Below are 23,331 nucleotides of genomic sequence, written 5' to 3'. Positions count from 1 at the left end.
CATCACTTCAGCGAGAGGGGAAACCTGTCCTTCTCAGGCAGATTTATTTATTATTATTATTTTTTAAAAATACCCCCCCCCCCCCCCTCACGGACTGAAATTCTCCCAGTGGCTGCGATTCCCCTCCGCTTAAAATTCCCGGACTCGGAAAAAAAAGAATCAGGCACCTGCAGAGCTAAGAATCCACACTACAGCATACAGACCGTTGGGGAGGGGGGGGGGGGGGGGGGCAGGGGGGATAGGGGGGGAATGGGCTCATTACCAAAGGAAGAGCAGGCGGACGGCAGCAGAACAAGCTCTCTCCCGCTCGCTCCCAGTTCTGTTCATCACGGCAGTGCACTTGAGGATGTATTTTTTAAAAATTAAGAATAAAAAAAAAAAAACTCATTCTGGTATTTCATAGTGCAGGGGTGTGTTAAACTTCAATTCCTGGAAAGGTGTTAATTGGAAGCTTGTTTTCAGTCCAGTTACTACAACTCTTTCTGTAAGTGACATATCACTTTCTTCTTCTTCGCCCTGTTCCAGAGGTGGAAAGTCCAGGGGTCAGACAGTGAAAGTCCAGGCCGTGTGTTTCTTCCAACCCACGAACTCTGAAGGCTGAAGAGTTGCACTGATCAGCAAATCCAGCTGACTGGAACAAAATACCGGGGAGGACTCTGACTTTCCGAACCCGGATTTTCCAACCTCTGCCCTAAACTCAACCGTCTGACAGCCAAATACTGGAAATGCGTAACTTTAAATGCGTAGAGATTCATAAAACCGTATGTATAGAGCAATACATAAAGCCAGTTCCTAAAGACAGGGATTAACGGGGGCTGGAGCCAAAATGGCGTGAGCAGGAGGGCTTTCCAGGAACGGCTCTCCCTGCAGTAGTGCACTTTCCCCACTAAGAGAAAAAAAACGAAAACGAAAACACAAACAAACAAACAGCAGCATTCGATGAAATGACCTGACACAGGTATGAAGAAAAACTTCTTAACGACTGGGTTTCACATTATATCACGCGGCGAACGCTTGCGAAAGGGCTCGCATGCCATTTCCAACGCGCCAAGTCAAATTCCTCAAACCGACGGGAAAAAAAAGAAAAAAAAAAAAAAAGGTTAACATACATTCAAAACATCCACCGCTCAGGAGAATAAGGATCCGAGATTTAAATACATATTATAAGAAAGGAAAAGGAAAGCATTTAAAAAAACCTTTTCCTTGTCGTTTAACCAAAACAACAAAAAGAGAAATCAAAGGAGCTTTTCTGTACTTTTCTGTACAAACACAACGTTCCTTAATTCACACTAGCTGTTCTTTTTTTTTCATTTTTGAATAAATATTTAAAAATGCATTTAAACGATTAGCTGCTCCTAAAGTCCTTTAAACAATTTTGTTGGCTTTGAAAAAAAAAGATCCTATGTATTTTCAGGTTTTAAAGCCATCTCCTTCAACATTTGAAATCGTATTTCCTCAAAACTTCAGAGGACTAGAGAAATAAAATTGTCTTCTTCTACAGGCAGGTTTTGCTATTAAATGAACTAGTTGGTGAATCCTCTGCCAACGTTAAATGAAATTCTGTGCTGACTTGCGGGGACTCAAATAGAAAAGCAGAAATGTTCTCATAGAAACAAGATAGGAAGCATAAATATACAATAGTAAAAATAAACCCACAAAAAACCCTTTAATAACCCCAGTCCTCCCAAGTCCTTCCTTTATATCTAAGATCAAAAAAATCACCAGGCATCCAACAAAGATGCCTTATTTTTATTTTTTTAAACAATTTAAGAAAATAAGTTAGTAAACACTAGGTGGCGCCAAAGCCCGTGTTCAGTGCAAAACACCAGAGGCCACGAAAGGAACTCTCCGCGGAAACGACGGGATTTCCCCTTGTCAAGAAAACAGGCGCAGCGTTCTTATAGTCCCGCCAGGCCATTGAAGCACATTCTAAAATGTAATAGAAATTAAAAAATAAAAAAACGCCCCTTAAAACGCCGGGTCTCTGGAATCTTTATTTTAGCGGAGCGAGAAAACGCCATAGTGGTCTCCCAGCGGCCTCATTCCGTTTTGTCGAGTCCGTCATTGGAGTGGGGAGCGACGAACTTCAGCCGAAATCCACCTGAAGAACAGAGACGAGGATCACAGCAAGCTGCTTAGGCCCTCTAGTGGTAAAATCTCTTTACTACAGAGGTAGGTCAGCCAATCAGTGACTGTGTTTATTTGGAAACAGTACTTTAAAATGATGTCGTTCATATGCTAGTACTAATAACACGTTAAAAATAAAATGGTATGAAACATACTGAGTGTACAATTCTCATCTCAATTTGCCTAGAAACTAGCAGTATTCCGGATAAGAAAATTCAGAAAATCTCTTTATATCTTCACTTTATTGTCTTCTGAATCTAGACTCCTACTGCTAGGTTACCATATCCAGTGCTCGGTCTTAGGTTGCTATGGAAATGACATCACAATTCTCAGATGCATTACGTGTGCTAACTAAATCCCATGGTGCTCAGCGGCTGATTGGAGTCTGTTACTCTTCTAACCGTTTAAAATCCAATCAGCAGAGCAGCGTTTACCGAAGCTAAGCATAAGCGTAAGTTTTGAGGAGGGGCTTACAACTGAAAGATTAAAAATGAAATTAATACTGTGCTGCAATTGAGCTTTGAAAGCAAATGGCCCTGAAGTCAGAGGAGACCGAAAAGTAAACACTAACTTGTTTAGGCTTCCACATCTCTGTCACTTAACCAATATATATATTAATTCAAGCAAATTAATAATTACAATAATTACACGGATGTGACAAGCCATACAAGGTTTGTCTGAAAGACGTCGTTTATAAACCCAAACTAGAAATATCCGCAAAACATCCTTAATAAGTAAACTTTCTAAATTTGTTTAATTGATTTTGAGACCCAGAGACCCGTGCTGTGAGCACAAGGCAGCGCTGCCTGCGGAGACTCTGGGGCCTGAAGCGCGTTGGTCCAGCTTTGTAAACGGGTGACGTGCCGGTGAGGAACCAGGACGACCGCACGCGAACACGCACTGGGGCTCCTTAACCACGTACCACCAACGAGGGCCAACGCTGCAGAACAGGGAGGACCGGCACTCACAGCGCCACGCGCTCAGCGCGTTTGAATCGCCGCGGACGACCGACGTCGCGACGTCTACGGTCGTAGGCGGGCGTGGTCGCCCGGGTGACGGCGACCGGAGGGGGGTGGTCGTCCGGGCGACGGCGGCCGGCGGGCGCGGTTACCTGGCTGCGAGGCGTCGATGGAGGGCTGGTTGCAGTCGTGCGCCTGGTGCCCGCTCAGGCCGCAGTTGTAGCACGACACGCTGCCGCCCTTCTTGGGGGCGGGCCCTCCGGCCCCGGGCACCACGCCCAGCGAGGGGAAGACGGGCTGGTAGAAGCGGCCGAAGGCGGGCATCTGCTGCAGGCCGTACCCGGCCGCCGCCGCCGCCGCGGCCTGGGCGCCCGCCAGCACGTGGGCGTCGCCGGGCGCGGGGGCGTGCAGCAGGGGCGCGCCCGGGTACGGGAAGAAGGGCAGCTGGGTGGCGCCGTTGCCGGCCTGGCTGAGGTAGCTGCTCCCGCCGCAGAGCGAGGTCAGGTGGAAGAGCGGCGGCATGCCGAACACCTGCCGCGCCACCTGGGGCGGGAAGAAGTAGCTCTGGGCGTGGCCGCTCCCGCCGCAGCTGCCGCGGCAGCCGCAGGCGCCGCAGCCCACGGGCTGGTGAGGGGGGGCCGCCGTCTGCTGCTGCTGCTGCTGCTGGGGCTGCTGCTGGGGGGGCTGCTGGGGGGGCTGGGGCTGAGGGGGCGGGGCCTGGGGGCCACCCCCGGGGCTGCTGCTGTTGACGTAGGCGGAGCCGTCGGCGCTGGCGATGTGCGCCGTGCTGTGGGTGAGGGCGGGGCTTGGGCTGGGGGCGGGGCCGGGGACGGCGGGGGGAGGGGCCGGGACCTGCGCTGGTACGCCGGCGGGGGGGGCTGTGGCTCCGCCCGGGGAGGGAATGACGGGCGCGGGGGGGGCGGGGACGGAGAAGGAGGGGGGCAGCGGGGCGGGCTCGGTCGGGGGGGCGCCGGAGGCGGGCGTCGGCTCGGGGGCGGGGTAGCCCGGCTGAAGGGGGGACAGGTAGGCGGGGCCGGGGGCGATGACGCTGATGGCGCCCATGGGGGGTGGGACAGGGGCGGAGCCACCGCCCTTGGACCCTGCCTGCGGACACGGGCCAGTCTTAAAGCGCTGGACGAGGGGCTGGGGGGCGGGGCCGGGGAGGGCGGGGCCGAGGGCGGGCGGGAGGGGGGCGGGTTCCGGCGGTCTCTCTGCGTCGCCCCCCGCGGCGTGCCCGCTCAGGGGCTCGCGGGGTACCAGGGCCGCGGCCGGTGGCAGGACCACGCCCGGTTTGCCCTCGCCTGGCGGTGGGGGGGGCACTCCGTTCTGGGCCACGAACGGCACGGGCTGCAGGACGGGCAGCGAGGGGAACTTGGGGGCGCTCAAGGGGAGGCCATCCTTCTGCGGGACGGCGACCGCGGGGTGCACCGCGACCACTGAAGCTCCGCCCACCGCTTTGCAGGACAGGAAGTCGTCAGAGTTGCTGTCCGTCTCTGCACAGGGGAACAAGGCAGCACACAGGAATGAGGGCAAAGGTCAAGTGTTAAAATGAACAATCAGGCCTCAAAGTCTAAGAACCTATCCTCCCCCCTCTGTCTCAGCCTATGAGCTCCTCCCCACTCTCTCTCAGCCTATGAGCAGCAGTCAGGTCTGGCTCCTCCCCCCTCTGCCTCAGCCTATGGGCAGCAGTCAGGTCTGGCTCCTCCCCCCTCTGCCTCAGCCTATGAGCAGCGGTCAGGTCTAGCCCCTCCCCCCTCTGTCTCAGCCTATGAGCAGGTCTAGTCCCGCCCCCCCCCCTCTCTCTCAGCCTATGAGAAGGTCTAGCCCCTCCCCCCTCTGCCTCAGCCTATGAGCAGGTCTAGTCCCTCCCCCCTCTCTCTCAGCCTATGAGAAGGTCTAGCCCCTCCCCCCTCTGTCTCAGCCTATGAGCAGGTTTGGCTCCTCCCCCTCTCTCTCGGACTCACCTCGGTCCTTGTCGTCCTCCTCCTCGCTCTCCAGGCTCTCCCTGCCGTCGTGCTGCGGGCTGGAGGGCGAGCTGTAGCTCTCCGAGGACGTCTCCCCAAACGTGTCCTGCCCCGAGCCGGAGTTCGCGGGGCAGTCTGTGGGGAAGGGGCGGGGGGTGGGGGGGTACGGGTCAGACCGGCCCATCCGTGTGCTCACCGCACACGACAAGCATACGACCGCACATCGCACTTAAAACAATGCTACCTCTGCTGGTGCTAAACGACCAAAGCACTAACTGATCCAAATGCAAATATGGAGACGTGTTCATGTCCATGCAGCCTAATTTACCCCCATGTAGATTTAAGGCATTGACCCTTTAAAAAATTTTTTTTTTTTGGAATTTAGAAGTCAGTGTTCTAGAACTCCACTGCTTTCAGTCACCAGCAGTGATTGTGACATCAGCATTAGAATGTTCAGTTAAGAGCATTCTAATCACATATTTGTGACCTCACACCTTAAAGGTGTTAAGACTGAATCACATGTACACTGGTGTGCAATAGCCTTAGCCGACTATAATGAATAATGCATCTAGATATTTTTGCAGCTTTTGGGTTACTGGGAGCTTTTGGGCAGTGAAAGGGTCCCAGTAAATCACATAATCTTTGGAGGGACCTGGAAGAAGTTAATGTTTGTTACAGTATTATTTGTAATAGGGTCCCTGGATGAATTTTACCATTTTGACAAATTGCAAGGTTGACACACTTTCCTATACTGACCTTAAAGGAGAAGTTCATGGGAACATGAGGGAAAAAATTAGGTTTTGAAGCGAAGTCCGTCACCATCGCTACACGTTTTAATGGCAGAATCTCAACACATTCATATTTTCGCAGCGAATGCGACGCTCCTTCTCGACAGCTCTCGCCCACGCTGTCATGCGCTGACATTCTGCAATATGTCACCAGTTCACACTGCGCACAGCGCAACCTTACAGAAAGGGAAAAGGCTATGCTCCCGTCTGGCTGAATAAAGTTTAAAAATAAACCTAGCATTTAACAAGTTATGAGAGACGACACATTTAAAAAAAAAAAACTACTTCAGACTCAACAAACATTTTTAAACAAGAAAGTCACAATTATTCTGGGTTGTACTACACAAATCAGCTCTAAAATTTCAAGCTAAGTTTTGCTGCCCTCTGCAGGTTGACTGAAGCCACTGCAGGCCTTATTTAACAGCACGCTACGGGGAGATGCAGACGGTGGTAGAGTCACACTGGAAGGAAGGCTGTTAATCTACCCCCCCCCTCCCCTCCCCTCCCCCACGCTTACCTCTCCCAGGGGGGTGTCTCACTGTCTGCGCTGGGGGGGGCGGCCTGAGAATACCATTACAGACAGCACCCCCTCTCCCCTCTCCTCTCCTCCCTTTCTCCCTGGAGGGACAGATGAAAAGAGAGAGGGTGGGATATATATATATATATATATATATATATATATGAGAGAGAGGGGGGGAGGAGTGAGAGATGGAGGGAGCGAAGGAGAGAGATAGAGAGAGAGAGAGATGGAGGGAGAGGGAGAGAGAGATTGAGGCAGAAAGATGGTGAGATGTGAAGAGCGAGAGAGACAGAGAGAGAAAGATGGGGGAGAGAGAGGAGTGAGGTGGAGACAGACGGAGACAGACGGGGTGGTGGAGTGAGAGAGGGAGAGGGAGAGAGTAGTAGAGAGAGATAGCGATGGAGAAAGAGATGGGGGTGATGGAGAGAGTAGTAGAGTGAGAGATAGAGACGGAGAAAGAGATGGAGATGGGGGGGTGATGGAGAGAGAGAGGGAGATGGAGACAGAGAAGGGGTGAGAGGGGTGGGGGATGGACAGAGAGAGGGAGACAGAGGAGGTGGGTGATGGAAAGAGACAGGAAGAGGGAGAGAGGGAGAGAGAGAGAGGGGGTGTCAGCTGTTGCTGTGAGGAGCTCAGCTCATACAGTGCAGTGACAGAACTGGACTATGGCGGCTGACTGCCGTCCGCCAACTCAGGGGCCTGGCTGAGCTGAGCTGCCCGCGGACATGCCTGTCCCAACGCCACGCTGCCTGCGGACATGCCTGTCCCAACGCCACGCTGCCCGTGGGCATGCCTGTCCCAACGCCACGCTGCCCGTGGGCATGCCTGTCCCAACGCCACGCTGCCCGTGGGCATGCCTGTCCCAACGCCACGCTGCCCGTGGGCATGCCCTGTCCCAACGCCACGCTGCCCACGGGCATGCCTGTCCCAACGCCACGCTGCCCGTGGGCATGCCTGTCCCAACGCCACGCTGCCCGCGGGCATGCCTGTCCCAACGCCACACTGCCCGTGGGCATGCCTGTCCCAACGCCACGCTGCCCGTGGGCATGCCTGTCCCAACGCCACGCTGCCCACGGACGTGCCTGTCCCAACGCCACGCTGCCCGTGGGCATGCCTGTCCCAACGCCACGCTGCCCGCGGGCATGCCTGTCCCAACGCCACACTGCCCGCGGACATGCCTGTCCCAATGCCATGCTGCCCGCGGGCATGCCTGTCCCAACGCCACGCTGCCCACGGACGTGCCTGTCCCAACGCCACGCTGCCCGCGGGCATGCCTGTCCCAACGCCCACAACGCCACGCTGCCCGCGTGCACACGTCTGTCTAACAGGAGAAATCAGCCTCTTCAGCTAAACAAAACCTCACCCTACACTCTGTGTGTGTGTGTGTGTGTGTGTATAATGTGTGTGTGTCTGTGTATGAAGTCAATTGAATTCAGTACTTTACTATTAGCACTGGGGAGATTATACTTTTGTTCCCACCTTAAGGGATAGTCATTTCATTAGGCTGAGTTCTTTAGCTCTGAAGACAGGGCCTTTATAGTCTGTATGCTCACAAACACAAACACACAAAAACACGCAAACAGACACATACACGTACGTACGCGCGTGAGAACACACACACACACGCAAACAGACACATACACGTACATGCACGTACGTGCGTGAGAACACACGAACACCCACACACAGACACACACACACACACACACGAACACACACACACACACACACACACACACCAGGAGCGGTTCATACCTGTCGGTTGCCAGTGTTCTCCCTCTGCTCTTGTTTCCTGGGGGGCCGTTCCGTTTGTCATCGGTGGGGTGCTAACAGAGGAAAAAGGCGCTTAGAGACGCCCCAAAACCTACCTCACCCCCAAAACCCCAAAACCCCGGTACCCCAAAACACACCAACTCCCCCTCCCACAACCTACCACACAAAACGGGAGGTTTCAGAAACACTACAGTACTGCTCTCATGAACCAGTGCTGCATATCATACAAGGTTACATTTCTTCTATGGATCCTAGACTATGACAAGTGACTGTGTGGTAAGGCCATGTATATTTAATAATAATGTAAAGCCTTTGTTTTTGAGTTGACTGATGCTCCAACACTCATTTGATGTTTGCAGTTCTGTGCCAAAGATCTTAGTCTTGCGACTGACATGACACAGACCTTAAAAAGTGAATCTGGATCAGCTGAAAAAATAATTAAGAATAATTTAAAAAAGAGTAATTAGGCAACACTAATTTAATAATACAGATGCTGCAGCTGCTGCTGGTATCAGAGAGACACTAGAGGGCTAGTCTTGGCGAGCATATAAGGAGCTCGCGTTTTACACGACCAGCGAAGCAGAAAGTGTACACACGCTCAGTTATTGGTCTTGTTTTGCATGGGTGATCTCCCACCTGTACGAGTGTACGAGTATGCGAGTGTGCAAGTGTATGAGTGTGTGAGTATGCGAGTCTGCAAGTGTACGAGTGTGCAAGTGTATGAGTGTGTGAGTATGCGAGTCTGCAGATGTACGAGTGTGCAAGTGTGTGAGTTTGCAAGTGTACGAGTGTGCAAGTGCACAAGTGTGCGAGTGTACAAGTGTGCTATGTGTTAGGGAGTTAGTGTTTGAGTAAAGGGGCTGTGGGGGTCCCCTGCCAGCAGTGCTGTGACAGTGCAAACTAGGTCCCTGTGCAAGAGGAGGTGCGCACGGTCAGGGAGGCCGGTTGCCATGGCAACCCCCCACCCCCTCATCAGCGAGCGGCCGGTGGCACATCTGGCTCTTACGCGGCCGGGACCGAGCGCCGGCGGTAAGATTTACCGCTCGAATGTTCGCGCAGAAGGCCGTACGGCGGAGCCCGGTGAAAGCCATTAACTGGAGACGAGCGCATCTGCAACCGTAAATACCGCCAACTGACAGCCCCTTTAACCGCGCTGTCTCCGGGGCGCGGCTGCTTCACGCCGCCTGTGCCGGTCGCCGCGGCGGGGTGATATTCCGCTCGTTAACGCAGCCGCGTTACGACACCCGGGAGAAACGTGCGGCGACCTTGCGGAATGAGTCGCTGCTCGCCGAAGCTTCGGCCGAACGGACCGCACGCCAGCAACAGCCCGTCACATTAAAACACAGGCCAGATCTGTGTGAAACAGAGCCAGGCTGCAGGCAGGCAGGCCAGATCTGTGTGAAACAGAGCCAGACTGCAGACAGACAGGCCAGATCTGTGTGAAACAGAGCCAGGCTGCAGACAGACAGGCCAGATCTGTGTGAAACAGAGCCAGGCTGCAGACAGACAGGCCGGATCTGTGTGAAACAGAGCCAGGCTGCAGACAGACAGGCCGGATCTGTGTGAAACAGAGCCAGGCTGCAGACAGACAGGCCAGATCTGTGTGAAACAGAGCCAGACTGCAGACAGACAGGCCAGATCTGTGTGAAACAGAGCCAGGCTGCAGACAGACAGGCCGGATCTGTGTGAAACAGAGCCAGGCTGCAGACAGACAGGCCAGATCTGTGTGAAACAGAGCCAGGCTGCAGGCAGACAGGCCAGATCTGTGTGAAACAGAGCCAGGCTGCAGGCAGACAGGCCAGATCTGTGTGAAACAGAGCCAGGCTGCAGGCAGACAGGCCAGATCTGTGTGAAACAGAGCCAGGCTGCAGACAGACAGGCCAGATCTGTGTGAAACAGAGCCAGGCTGCAGACAGACAGACAGGCCAGATCTGTGTGAAACAGAGCCAGGCTGCAGGCAGACAGGCCAGATCTGTGTGAAACAGAGCCAGGCTGCAGACAGACAGGCCAGATCTGTGTGAAACAGAGCCAGGCTGCAGACAGGCAGACAGGCCAGATCTGTGTGAAACAGAGCCAGGCTGCAGACAGACAGACAGGCCAGATCTGTGTGAAACAGAGCCAGGCTGCAGACAGACAGACAGGCCAGATCTGTGTGAAACAGAGCCAGGCTGCAGGCAGACAGGCCAGATCTGTGTGAAACAGAGCCAGGCTGCAGACAGACAGGCCAGATCTGTGTGAAACAGAGCCAGGCTGCAGACAGACAGGCCAGATCTGTGTGAAACAGAGCCAGGCTGCAGACAGACAGACAGGCCAGATCTGTGTGAAACAGAGCCAGGCTGCAGAACAGACAGACAGGCCAGATCTGTGTGAAACAGAGCCAGGCTGCAGACAGACAGGCCAGATCTGTGTGAAACAGAGCCGGGCTGCAGACAGACAGGCCAGATCTGTGTGAAACAGAGCCAGGCTGCAGACAGACAGGCCAGATCTGTGTGAAACAGAGCCAGGCTGCAGACAGACAGGCCAGATCTGTGTGAAACAGAGCCAGGCTGCAGACAGACAGGCCAGATCTGTGTGAAACAGAGCCAGGCTGCAGGCAGACAGGCCAGATCTGTGTGAAACAGAGCCAGGCTGCAGACAGACAGGCCAGATCTGTGTGAAACAGAACCAGGCTGCAGACAGACAGGCCAGATCTGTGTGAAACAGAGCCAGGCTGCAGACAGACAGGCCAGATCTGTGTGATACAGAACCAGGCTGCAGACAGACAGGGCCAGATCTGTGTGAAACACAGTCTGGTGTGGAGGGGCCTCCTTAACCCTGACTCAGGGGTGGGGCGGACACGAGCGGGCGTGGCGCCATGCTGTTCCCCGAGTCTGCACCCAGCGCTCGGTACGTGTGTGGACCAGGAGACCGCATCTCTCTCTATCCCGGTCCACCATCGCCTCTCAGTGTCCCGGGACAGGGAGGCGGACCCTCGCTCGCTGTCCCCCCTCCTCACCTGCAGGGGTCCCGCGGCGTGGGGATCCAGGACGCTCCTCCTCCAGTCGGTGGCGCCGTTGTGCTCGGGGCGCGGCGTCCTCCGGCTCTCCGCCTGCGAGCTCTTGGTACTGGGAGTGCTTTACAGACAGGGGGCGGTGTGGTGCTGTTACAGTATTTACTCACCAAAAACACATAATAATAATGACATCTGCAAATAGGGAAATCTATAAATGCTGCTTTAAAAGTGACCTATTGGAGGACTTGTCACTCAAGGTGGAGCTATAAGACATTAACAGGGTAACATACCAAATGTGATGTTATGAGACATTAACCCAGTGAAGAGTAGTTGCTTTGGAATGTTCTTTCAAAATTCTGAGTCAGTGTTCTAGAACTCCATTGCTTTCAATTTACTAGTAGCGATTGTGACATCAGCATTAGAATGTTCAGTTATGAACATTCTGTTCACATTATTTGCGATCTCACACCTTAAAGGCCTAATAGGGTGACACACCTAAGGTGGCATGACGGCATTAGTGGCATTAATAGGATGACATACTTAAGGTGGCGTTATGAGATATTAACAGGATGACATACAGGAGGTGCTATGAGACATTAATAGGATGACATATTTAAGGTGGCGTTATGATACATTAATAGGATGACATATTTAAGGTGGCGTTATGAGACATTAATAGGATGACATATTTAAGGTGGCGTTATGAGACATTAACAGGATGACAGACAGGTGGCGCTGTGGCGCTTACCTAAGGCTTGGGCTCTTGCTGCCGTGTCTCTTTCGGAGGCTTGGAATGTACGGCTCCAGATCTGAGGGGGGACAGAGAGCTCATTAGGAGCAGAACTCCTCACAGGAGGCTCTGCAGCGCCCTCTGCTGGCCTGGAGGAATGATGCAGCTCACCGTCTGCAGGGTCTCGAGGGCTGGGACCAAAATAATCAGAAAGTAATAAAACCTCTCAATTTCTGTCTGTTCCTGACAGCTAGGCCATTCTTACCTGTGCAATAAAGGGTAAATGTACTCCCAACCCCGAGCCATTTATTTGGCGATATATATATATATATATATATATATAATTGTTTTCCTTCTGAAAATCGACTGAAATGCAGAAATGGTACAAATGCAACTTCGTTCCTAGTGCTCTCAGTTGTCCAGCATGCAATTTGAGCATAATGCCCTCCCCAAACCTTAGCGTGCACGTTTGTGTTCGCATCGAGTCAGAAAGCCCTGTAGCAGCGATGTCTGCTGGCCTCTCTCACAGAGAAACTGAGCCGTTTTACCCACGAAAAGGGGCTAGCGGCTAACGTGACGCAGGTTAACGTTAGCACAAACACGGGAGCGACAGACGGACCCTTCTGCTGCCATTCTGAAGCCAGGTGTAACGCTGCCGTACGACAGAGGGGAGCTGGGATCGAGCACCAGGGCGGTGAGAGAAAGCCTCATTACCGCCATTTTAGCCGCAGCATTCAGCCGAAAGGTCCTCCAGCTGCGCAGGCTCAGGGTCTCCCATTCAGCCGCTCTCCTAGTGCTGATTAAGCCAGCCGCTGGAATCAGTGTGGGGAACAGCAGCAGTTACAGTCTCTCTCTCTCTCCGTTTCCCTCTTGCTCTCTCCATTTCCTTCTCTCTTTCCATTTCCCTCTCTCCCTCTACATTTCCCTCTTTCTCTCTTAATTTCCTCCTGTCTCTCTCTCCGTTTCCCCCTCACCCTCTCATTTCCATTTCAGTCTCTCGCTCTCCATTTCAGTCTCTCGCTCTCCATTTCCATCTCTCCCTCTTAATTTCACTCTCTCCAGCTCTCTTCATCTCTCCCTCCCTCCCTCCCTCTCTCTCTCCATTTCAGTCTCTCCTCTCCATTTCCCTCTCTCCAGCTCTCTTCATCTCTCCCTTGCTCACTCTCTCTCCCTCCCTCAATCTATTTCCCCCTCTATCTCTCCATTTTAATCTCTCATTTACATTTCCCTCTCCCCCTCTCCATTTCCCTCTCTCCAGCTCTCTCTCTCTCCCTCCCTTGCTCCCTCGCACATCCCCAGATACAGTGGCCAGCACTCCCTGCTCATAACTGTGATCTGCATCGCCAACTCGCCAAGTCATGTGACAGAACACGCACACCGCCCGATCGCGGCCAGCGATGCCCTTTGTCTGTCCGTCCATCTGTCCGTCCGTCCGTCTCCCCGTTTCCACGGTGATCTGTGTTTGTGAATATGTATGCGTGCCGGTGTTTGTGTGCGGTCGTGCATCTTTGACGCAACGCTGCTCTTTATCTGCGGGCCTCTCTCCGTGCGTGTGGGCGGAGCCTCGTGGGCGTTCGCCCGCGCGCGGGATCAGGGCGGGGACTGGCTCTTACCTTCCTCCTGACTGGACGTCTCGGAGCAGTCCTCCTTAAAGCGCTCGGCGGGCAGCCCCGGGGGCGTGGCCTTACCTGCGGAGGGGGAACAGATGGCGGGCGGACGGCGGGTCAGCGTGGGGGCGGGGCCGAAACCACCGCCCCCCCCCCCAAACACGCTGCAGCGCGGAGGGGCAAACAGACCGCTCCCCGGCACAAATAACACTGCCCCCCCCCCCCTTATCCGCGCGGGTTACCCCGTACAGGGCTGCCACTGCCTGCCGGTGCTCACACGGCAGCAGCCAGATTTCCCCTAGCTGCGAATCCCGGCGAAACACGGCTAAAGTAAACATCAGACCGTACGAACGCACGCAGCGCGCCGACAGGAGCTCACGCTAATCCGCAAGTCCACTTCGACGGCTGCGGCGATGCGGACGCGCAAACAGACACCGAGTATTATGCGCACACGCACACGCGCATTAACAACGCCGTGAGCCGCGCGCCGCTTAGCGATCGCTCTCATCCAGAACGACCGACGCGCACCAGCTCCCGCTGTTTACACACAGCCCCCTTCGCCGAGCAGGATGTTTACTGGAGGGCTAAAGCGGGCTGCTTGAGAACACAGCAGCGGGTTCACACAGGGAACCAAACTCCCACTCTGGGAAGGCGCAGATTCAGCACCCAAACCATCACACTACGCTGCCACCCTGCAGTATAAACTCAAGCATAAATTAATCAATTGCCACCCGCCCCCAGTATAAACATCAAGTATAAATGAATAAGCTGCCACCCCCCCCAGGATAACATTAAGTATAAATTAATCGGTTGCCACCCCCCAGGATAAACATTAAGTACAGCTTAATCCGACTTAATGTATTGTACCAGTTCTACTTGTGTTATTTAACCAATAAGACACAAAGGCACATCTTTGTATAACGTCTCTACGTGATGCCAATACTCCGACACCTCGACAAAACAGAACCGCCTTAACACAGAACTTCCTTAAAACACAGCTCCTTTAAAACAGAACTGCCTTAACACCTTAAGACAAGGAAAAAAAAGGCAGAACTGGCCAGATTCCGGCCAGCAGCACAGACAGTTAAGCCAGCACCCTGTGTGCAGACAGGTAAATTACCCTCACACCAAACCCCTGACTTTTTACCATGTGGGGACCCCCTCGATGGGAGGGCGGTGTAACTGAAGCTCAGGGGAACCTCGCTGCCTATGGCTGTGCTCCTACGCCAATCCGCCTCATTTTTACAATTTTTTTTTTAGCAGTGATTAATCAACCCTTTGAAGAGCAGGTTTTTTGGAATGTTTTTTTCTCAGAATTCTAAGCCAGTGTTCTAGAACTCTATTGTTTTCAATTACCAGCAGTGATTGTGACATCAGCATTAGAATGTTCAATTAAGAACATTCTGATCACGCACATTCTGACCTCACACCTGAAAGGGTTAAAACCCTGCCCTGAACGGCTATCGTTATACCGTAAGGTCACTTTTACAGTGCGACTATGTCCACTGTGTTATTGTCATTGCTGTTCTTCCCCTGGCCCAGGGCTATATCTTCATTTCCACAGGGAAGAGCAGGTTCACCATCTCTGAAAACTGTGCAGCGCCAAGAGAACAAAGACTCTCTTCCATAAGAACCGTCCCCTGAATACAAAGAGCAAAGAGAGGCAGGACAGAGAGAAGGGCCCAGTGTAGCCACCGCTAAAGGGACAGGGGGGGGGGGTGAAGGGAGTGAAGAGATGGAGGGAGGGAGAGTACAGAGGAGGGGGGAGAGAGAGGGAGAGATGCAGAGAGAGAGACAGAGAGAAAAAGAGAGCGGAAGATGGAGGGAGGGAGAGAATCACTGAAACTGAAGCCTGCTAGAATAATCACAGCGCACTGGATTATGAGGAATATCTGTCTCCTCTTGGGCTACGCCTTAAACAGCGAGGAGAACTGAAACTTAAACAGCAGCCAGTGACTGAAACGAAACTGAAAGCAGCCTCAGGTAGAACAATCAACCAGTAATACGCACGACACTGACACCGACCGGCAGTATCAAACAGCGTGGCGTACGGGTGAGCCCAAACTACACCTAACACCGTCTGCTCAGAGTCAGAGGTGGAGCTTTCACAGCTGGGGCTGAAATCTTGAGGAGGAAACCCTCCCTCCGGTGGCCAGGATGCGTCAGGCTGATCTCCTGTGATGCACAGGTGTTAAGATCAGGTGTTAAGTGCAAGTGCGAGCGCAGGTGTGAGCCTGGCTCGATCGTTTTTTCCCCTCCCAGAATACCTCTGGTGCAGAGTGCTTTCCACTCTCAGGTCTGGAGCAGGTGGAACGCAGTAACAACAACGCCAACTGGTTAAAGAACAGGCCACTCCCCTCCCCCCCCCCCCCCCCCCAAAAAAAAACAATTAAATATAATTGCTCACATAAGGAGTCAGCTCAAAAATAAATTAACGAATGCCTTTGTCGGTTATGCATTTCATAGGCAATTAGCTTCAGCTGAAAAAGCAACGTGATTGCATTTTCCTGGCTACATTAGCCGGTACAATATAATTTCAGTGTTTACACTGCAGTTTATTACTGTACTTACTTCCATAATTTTCTTCACTAGGGAGCGCAAACTCCCTAAAAAACTCTGAAAAAGGTACGCCATAACTTTTGACGACGTCACAGACAGCAGCGAGGGCTGTTCGACGGCACGGTTGGCTGCGGTTCAGTTGTGTTTTGTGCAAATCCTTTTCTCACACCACACCTGAGCAGGGCTTTGGGTAACCATGCAAACACTGGCGGCTAAACGTAAAACACACAATGCTACGTGACGACACGCTCGAATGTGGGAGTGGCCTGATCGCCTTGGTAACCCGTTGTTGGAGTGGTAACTAGGAAACTAGGGCGGCAGTGGTTAAGGTGCTGGTCTCGTAACCTGAAGGTCACAGGTTCAATTCCCGTGCAGGACACTGCCGTTGAGCAAGATACTTACCTGCATTGCTTCAGTATATGTAAATTCTATGTAAAAGTTGTGTTCAGGATAAGAGTGTCTGCTAAATGTACTGTAGTGTACTAACTAAGCTTGTATCAGAAAGGAAACTGTTTTGAATGTATGCCAAAAGTGACCCAGTTTTGAGTCTGCTAGGTACCAGCAGTCATGTGAACACAGTTGCAGTCATGTGACACTGCCTGTAATAGTCTGGAATGGGTCAGATCCACCATCAGACTCATTAATGCTGGTCAGGACCTCCAGCCAGTGGGTGGCGCTGATGAGTGAGTGTTTGCCTCGTGAGCTCTTCTTCTAAGACTTTTGAAACATGAAGACAGGGCCCAGGGGGCTATACATCAGGTTGGCGAATGTGGGCGTGTCCTAGCGCCAGACAGAAATGGGCGCCTCTCGGCCAATCACGTTCCTTTCATCCGGCGCTCTTAAGAACGATTTGGGGGACCTTGGGAAAACGAGCCAATGGGGCTGTTCACAAATCTAGCGGATTTCAGGACAGTGCGTTCTCAGATCTAATTTCGCATGCGGTCTGGCCACACACTGCCTGTCCTGTGCGTCAGCCAGCCTTTGTTTCGAGGCGCTGGATTGGCTGTCGGGGGGGGGTCTGTGCGTTTGCCCGTCGGAGAGACAGAAGACTTACAGCGGCTGCAGTTGTCCTTTAAGGGGTCGGAGAGGACGAAGGAGCAAACTCTCCTCGTCTGGCGGAAATCCTGAGGTGCCAACAGGAACTTCTCCCTGAGAGGGAGAGGGAGGGAGGGAGAGAGGGAGAGGGAGAGAGGAGAGAGGAGAGAAGGGAGGGGGGGAGAGAGGGAGAGGACAGAGAGAGAGAGAGGGAGGGAGGGAAAGAGGGGGGAGAGAGAGAAAGAGGGACAGAGAGAAAGGGAGGGGAGAAAGGGAGGGGGAGAGAGGCGAAGGAGAGAGGAAGGGAGGGGGAGAGAGAGAGGGAGGGAGGGAAAGAGGGAGAGAGAGAAGAGGGACAGAGAGAGAGAGATTCAGCAACTGTCACCGACATGTCACTCAAATGTCAATGATGCCAACTGTAGCGGGTCAGCCTGTCAGTCACAGTGATGAGTAGCTGATGAGTGTGCCCGATGAGAGCGAGCGACAGAAATAAAGAAAAACAGCACAGGCACAGGAAGTAAGATCCACAGCGCTGACCTCATTACTGAATCCCGGGTATCAAAGGAAGAGTTTCCATTTTTCAAACAGGCCTGCTCTTCAAACGCCGCACTCCTACCCAACACCTCAGACCGCTGCCATCAAAATGAGCCCGTAAGCATCCTCACACAAAATAAGACACAGGGAGCCCTCAACACTGCATTCCATAAATCATCTCTCCAAGGCACAGTGTGACCTAACTGGCTCCAAAAACCGGGGTAAAAAAATATTACATTCACACATTCAATACCACTAAACCAATTAAGTAAAGGTTATTCAAAAAAAGTCTGCAATAACAGCAGTATTATGGCTAAGCAAACAGCATCTCTGCGTTTGCAAACACACCCGAGCGTTTTTATCTACCATTTTATCTTTCATTTCCGAACAGCGGTTCTGCATTAAAGGCGGACGCTGATCCTTTCGCTCTCCTGACAGCGCTGCTGTGACAGACAGGGAGACCGTGTGCCTGTCGCGCGCGGCTCGTTATTTCGCGGCTGTGCGGACCGGGCCCCAGGCGCAGGTTCGAGCCTGCGCTGTGTCACTAGCGGTCTGCAACGATGACGCGATTGGGCCTGTCCCTCCAGGGATGGGGGGGGGGAATTTGGGCCAAGGTGACTGGGGTCACAGGACACGTTAGCCCCGCCCAGCAGCAAGCCAGACGCCCACAGGCCAACGGCTGTTATCAGACGAGAGCTCTCCTCTGATTGGCCCGTTCCTGCAGTGCTGTGTGGCCTGCATGACACAGTCGCTGGCTCCAGGGTGAGAGTGTGAGAGCGTGTTTGAGCTCTCTCTCTCTCTCTCTCTCTCCACCTCTCCCCCATCTCTCTTTCTCTCTCCCCTCTCTCTCTCCGTCCCTCTCTCTCTCCCTTGCTCAAGGGAAGGTGGTAGAGGTGACCCCAAAAGCAGTTTTGGGGGAGGTTGGGCACAAAAAATGAGAAAATCTAAAAATGTTCCAAAAGAATTTTATAAATCATAAATGTAATGTAATAAGTGTGGTAAAAATGTAATAAATAGGCACCATTTGCAAAGCCCCAAGGTCACTTTCATACTTCAGGATCAGCAATTTTCCCCCCAACCTTCCTTTTGGCAGAGTCCTGCTGTGAGACTTGGCCCCACACTGAAACATTAACTCTTATTAATGCATTAAAATGTCAGTTGTTAATGTGTTAAAAGGAATTTTATAAGTGTGACGTATGAAGCACTGCGCCACACAGCCTTAAAGCAGCACGACAGCTGGCATGATGGGGGATGTCACTGGTGGGCTGCACGCATCATGAACCCCACTGGTGCCTGGGAAACGTAGTCCGCACAGCTCAGGTGAAATCGAAGCTTCATCCCTTCTTTTCGGTAAGACGCAAAGCGGTTTCACTGAATCGAAAGAGCATAGTTTTGGATGAAGAGGAAATGAATCGCGTGCGGAGCCAGACTCTGAATGTGGCAGATGCCCTGGTATCAGGTTACCCCCCCTGGGAGGGTAGTCTCTGCAGAGCGTGGGGGGGGGGGGTAGAATCTCACCTCAGCGTCCTCTCCAGCTCCCTGCCCTCGTGCTGGTCGCCACGGTGAAGCAGGTTCCGGATGCCTCTCTCGAAGGATTCCGAAGCCCTGTCCTTTGGAAGCTGAGTTTGGGACACAGAGCGAACGCTGCGTGAGCCTCCAGCAGTCTACCCCACAGAATCTTACATCAAACAGCAGACACTTTACAGCTGCACACACACACTGCAGCTACACACTCTCACTGTTATACGAGAGGAATCAACTGTCAAGAGCATGCAGGATGTACAAAGACTACTTTTCTTTCTATTGGTCTTATTTGTATTTTATCAAATTATCATTATTTATATTTTTCTGTAAAGCACTTTGTCACTCCATTTTGAAAAGTGCAATATAAATAATAATAGTAATAATAATAACTCTACAGGAAGGCTTTGGCTCCATACAGCTTGTCAATAAAACCCTGACTTGCAACCACAAGTCAGGGTTGCATTGCTAATATACTTAATTGACAGTTTTTTTTGGAAGTTTTCCCCCTCACCTTTAACAAAAAGTCCTCCAGCTCGTGGTGCGTCTTGGTCACGTTTGTGGAAGTGGAGTCTGACCATTTCACCTGAAACAGAGGGGCCGTTGTTACAATTCAGATTCCCCTTTCCTGAACTCGCAACGTTTACTGTAAACAGCTTTTAACCTCAGTAGCAACCCGTTAAAAATGACACGGCAACGCAAAGCAGAAGATTTCAGAAACGCACGCAAATGTATTACCGTCTTGGGATCTTCAGTTCACGACAGAGTTACGTTTTCGTTTTATGGAATCGCGATGGTTTTTAAATTAAGTCGTCGCGCGTTTGTGGCACGATATTTCCTCTGTTTATTTTACAGCTATGAATCACAAAGTTCTACAGACAGTTAAATGCTTGGCGTCAACGGTCAAGTGCGGAACATAAATCGCTCTTTGTAATTCTAATTTTCTGAAAATAAACACGGAATGAAATGCGTCTCAGAGGTTCTGTCTTAATATTCGGAAGACAAACATCGGCTCAAAAACAGACGTCCAAGTTGGACGATGTTAAAACGCGAGGACCGCCCCGCAACGGCAGGGGAGAACGAAACAAAACCTAAACCCCGTCCCAAAATCCAAAGCTATCTGCATGCGGAAAATAAATATTTTTCCTCGGCGTGACCAACTCGAGACTAAACAACGTCCACAGGCAAGCCTTCAATATAAACACAGCGGTCTGCACAGAAAAAAACAGCATTTTACACTCTGTCCCGTTTACGCTTACTGTATGTAGGCTACAGGAGAGAATTACTTAAGCCTATACCATAGTCATGCAAACCCGCAAAACGTGTAGGCTATTTTTTTTACCAATTACTCAAACAGGTGGCTCATAGAAAAGAAAAACACTCCAAGAGAAGTAGGATTTTACACTGGACACGTGTAAAAGACAATATGCACTGTAAACACAGTCAACGCGGGACAGTAGCACAGCACAGAAGGGAGAGATTCAGAGCTCAATGTAGGCAAGGGAATTTTGGGAAGTCAGATGGGTGACGCGGGCATTCATCAAATTCTACGCTCTTAACGGAGCTTTAAACGTCACGACCGCGCGAAAAGGGTTAACTGCCTTTTTTTAGGACGCGGTGGAAGAGGAACAGGCTGTTTGCGTTTGAATAGGACCCTTTCTCCCGGCGCTAAAACGGAAAAAATCTGTGAAATGCGAGGCGATACCCTCGGACGTTCCGAGCATGCTCCCGAACGCTGCGGTCGTCAGAGCTCAACTATGAGGCATGTGAACGAGTGAGAGAGAGAGAGAGAGGGGGGGGGGGGGGGGGGAAAGGGGAGAGAGATAGAGATGGAAGGGGATAGGATAGAATGAAAGAGGGGAAGGGGAGTGAGAGCGGGGAGGGGGGAGAGAGAGATATAGAGATAGACAGCGAGCAAGAAAGAGTGTGTGTGAGTAAAAGAGCGTGTGTGACATGTGAGAGCGTATGAGTGCACGAGGGCATGAGAGAGAGAGAGAGAGAGAGGAGAGACAGAGAGAGGAAAAGAGAGGAAGAAAGGGAGACGCAGACAGAGCGCTCTTTCCTGGGGCCTTTTCCAGACCGAGCCCTGAACAGGGCAGGGAGCGGAAGGGAAAGCCCCTTCTGGAGTCCTGACTCACTAGGGAGTCCGCCGAGGAACCTGCGGTCCCCTTAGCAACCACGCGGCGGGTTCCGCGTTTCCCGGGACGACGCCCGCCTTGGGAGCGCTCGAGGAAAAATCAGCAGGCCTAATGAAGACTCAGTCTCAGTCCGCTGTCACGCATGCCTGGAGAACATGCGTGATAAGGAAAGGTGGGGCGTACGATCCGTGTATCTTGACTTGGCTCGTTACCATCTTTCCTGTCAGAATGCAATTCGGTCCTTTTTCCAGGGCATCGTGAGCAGAAGGGATCACACTCACTTCTCCGCTCTCATATCTCACACAGTCAGCCGCCATTGCCGCTGCTCTTCTATACCGCTGCACGCCATGCACCTTGGGCTGGGTGCACAGGGACCCAAACTCCTCAAGAGAGTCAGGCAGTGACGTTAATCCACCTCATCTGAAACAGGGAGAGGATGATTTAGGTCACCCATCCTGACTGGGGAAGAGGCAAGCAGTCAGGCTTCCTTTTTTTTTTTTTTTTTTTTAAACCCAGAAAGACTGACGTCAACTTTGTGAAAGCAAGTCCGGAACTGCGTTTGGCATTCTCGACATCGCCGCAGTCGCCGTGCCATCGCTGAATTCCAAAGCCTGGCGGACGTCTTTGCCGTTTCCCTCGCTAAGTGGATCCGTTAATATCGAGCAGATGAAACGCATGTGAGCCTCTGATTGTTACCCGTGGTATACACAAGTATGCGGTAGCTGTTTGTTCAGGATATGGCCAGAAACATGAGAATATAAATTTCGGCAGCCCAGTGAACTCTAACATTAAACCTTCTAGGTGTGAGATCACAAACGTGTGACTACACTGTTCTTGTCATTCTAATGATGTGTACAATCAATGCTGTAATGAAAGCAGGGGAGTTCTAGAACACCGACTGAAATTCTGAAGAAAAAAAACATTCAAAAAACCTGCTCTTCAAAGGGTTAAAGAGGAACAGGAAGAGTGTGCCAATGCTCCAGAACATTCCGTCAGCATTTCAGAAAACGCTCAGATCTCTGGAAGATAATTCTAGCACTACTCATGCTTTATCAGCCAGTTGAAATTAGACACAAAATCTAAGAAGTGGCTTTTGGCTAGGTTTTTGCACTTGGATCCAGAAGAAATACACAGGGACATCTAACTCAATCCACAAACATCACAGGAGACTTCTAGAACATTCTGAGTGGAATGTAGCCAGGTTATCTGAGAGGCCTTCAAGAATTCCATCAGAGCACAGCTGCTTTTCAAACAAACATGCCATTAAAACCGGTAGACAGGCTATGGTGGTAAACATGGCTCATAGCAACAAATGCGATTTCCGGAATCTATCACAATCAATTCAGTATCAGATTTCAGCGCACACGCACAGTAAGCTTATTGGGCCGTGACTTAACTTGGGAAATAATAATAGCACACAACAATTTAAAGATAACTACCCTCTCTCAGATACCGTCATAGGTACCTTACTTAACAACAGACGCAGTCAGCCCATAATCTTTCTGGTCGCCAAAGCACCTGTGCAAGCACGGACGAGGAACACCCCCCCCCCCCCCCCCGCGCCCCCCGCCTCCTCTCATTGGCCGAATCGCTCAACGAGGTCATGAGAGAGCCGGATGAACGCGGTGCCCGAGAGTCTGAAATCAGATTGCACAAACGCCCCATAAAAAGCCCAGAATGCACTGCAACTGCTCCACTGCAGAATGACTGCTCAAAATAATTTTGCAAAACCCCCGTAGCCCCATATTCTGGGCTGAACTCAATAACCCATTTTCAATGACTGCAGAGTCTTCCCAGCTACTAGAAAATCAGAGGAAATCTCACTGGAATTCTGCAAATACTGGGAAAAAAACTGCAATAAACTGCAATATCTATGGACAATATAAAAAATGGCAAATAAAATGTAATGCAATATCTATAGACATCTAGTGCACATAACACAAGTAAACATCATTTTCTAAATGCTAAACAGGGGGAGCGACGTTTCTTTTAATTAATATCTGTCTGAGGAGCAACATGAGCACAAAGCACGAGACTCTTCTTGTGACAGTATTCACGGAGACGTCACATCGATGTTAGAATAT

General features: G+C 51.7%; 1 protein-coding gene across 1 annotated transcript in view; it reads right to left on the bottom strand.

The window, feature by feature from the left end:
• Positions 1–1,299: 1,299 nt before the first annotated feature.
• zcchc2 (zinc finger, CCHC domain containing 2) overlaps positions 1,300–23,331 on the bottom strand; it is a 49,892-nt gene continuing 27,860 nt past the window's right edge. Inside the window, exons 8-20 of the mRNA XM_035429323.1 lie at positions 21,529–21,662; positions 19,624–19,695; positions 19,107–19,207; positions 17,074–17,168; positions 13,467–13,541; positions 11,872–11,932; positions 11,127–11,244; positions 8,114–8,184; positions 6,356–6,456; positions 5,051–5,185; positions 3,943–4,579; positions 3,239–3,897; positions 1,300–2,101 (exon numbers count right to left, since the gene is read on the bottom strand). Of these exons, the coding sequence (XP_035285214.1) occupies positions 2,040–2,101; positions 3,239–3,897; positions 3,943–4,579; positions 5,051–5,185; positions 6,356–6,456; positions 8,114–8,184; positions 11,127–11,244; positions 11,872–11,932; positions 13,467–13,541; positions 17,074–17,168; positions 19,107–19,207; positions 19,624–19,695; positions 21,529–21,662 (2,321 nt within the window). The 3' untranslated portion in view covers positions 1,300–2,039. The remainder of the gene's footprint in view (positions 2,102–3,238; positions 3,898–3,942; positions 4,580–5,050; positions 5,186–6,355; positions 6,457–8,113; positions 8,185–11,126; positions 11,245–11,871; positions 11,933–13,466; positions 13,542–17,073; positions 17,169–19,106; positions 19,208–19,623; positions 19,696–21,528; positions 21,663–23,331) is intronic.

This window comes from Anguilla anguilla, chromosome 8 (genome assembly GCF_013347855.1).
Source record: "Anguilla anguilla isolate fAngAng1 chromosome 8, fAngAng1.pri, whole genome shotgun sequence".
Classification (NCBI taxonomy): domain Eukaryota; kingdom Metazoa; phylum Chordata; class Actinopteri; order Anguilliformes; family Anguillidae; genus Anguilla; species Anguilla anguilla.
This window is presented reverse-complemented; position numbering and strand designations above follow the sequence as displayed.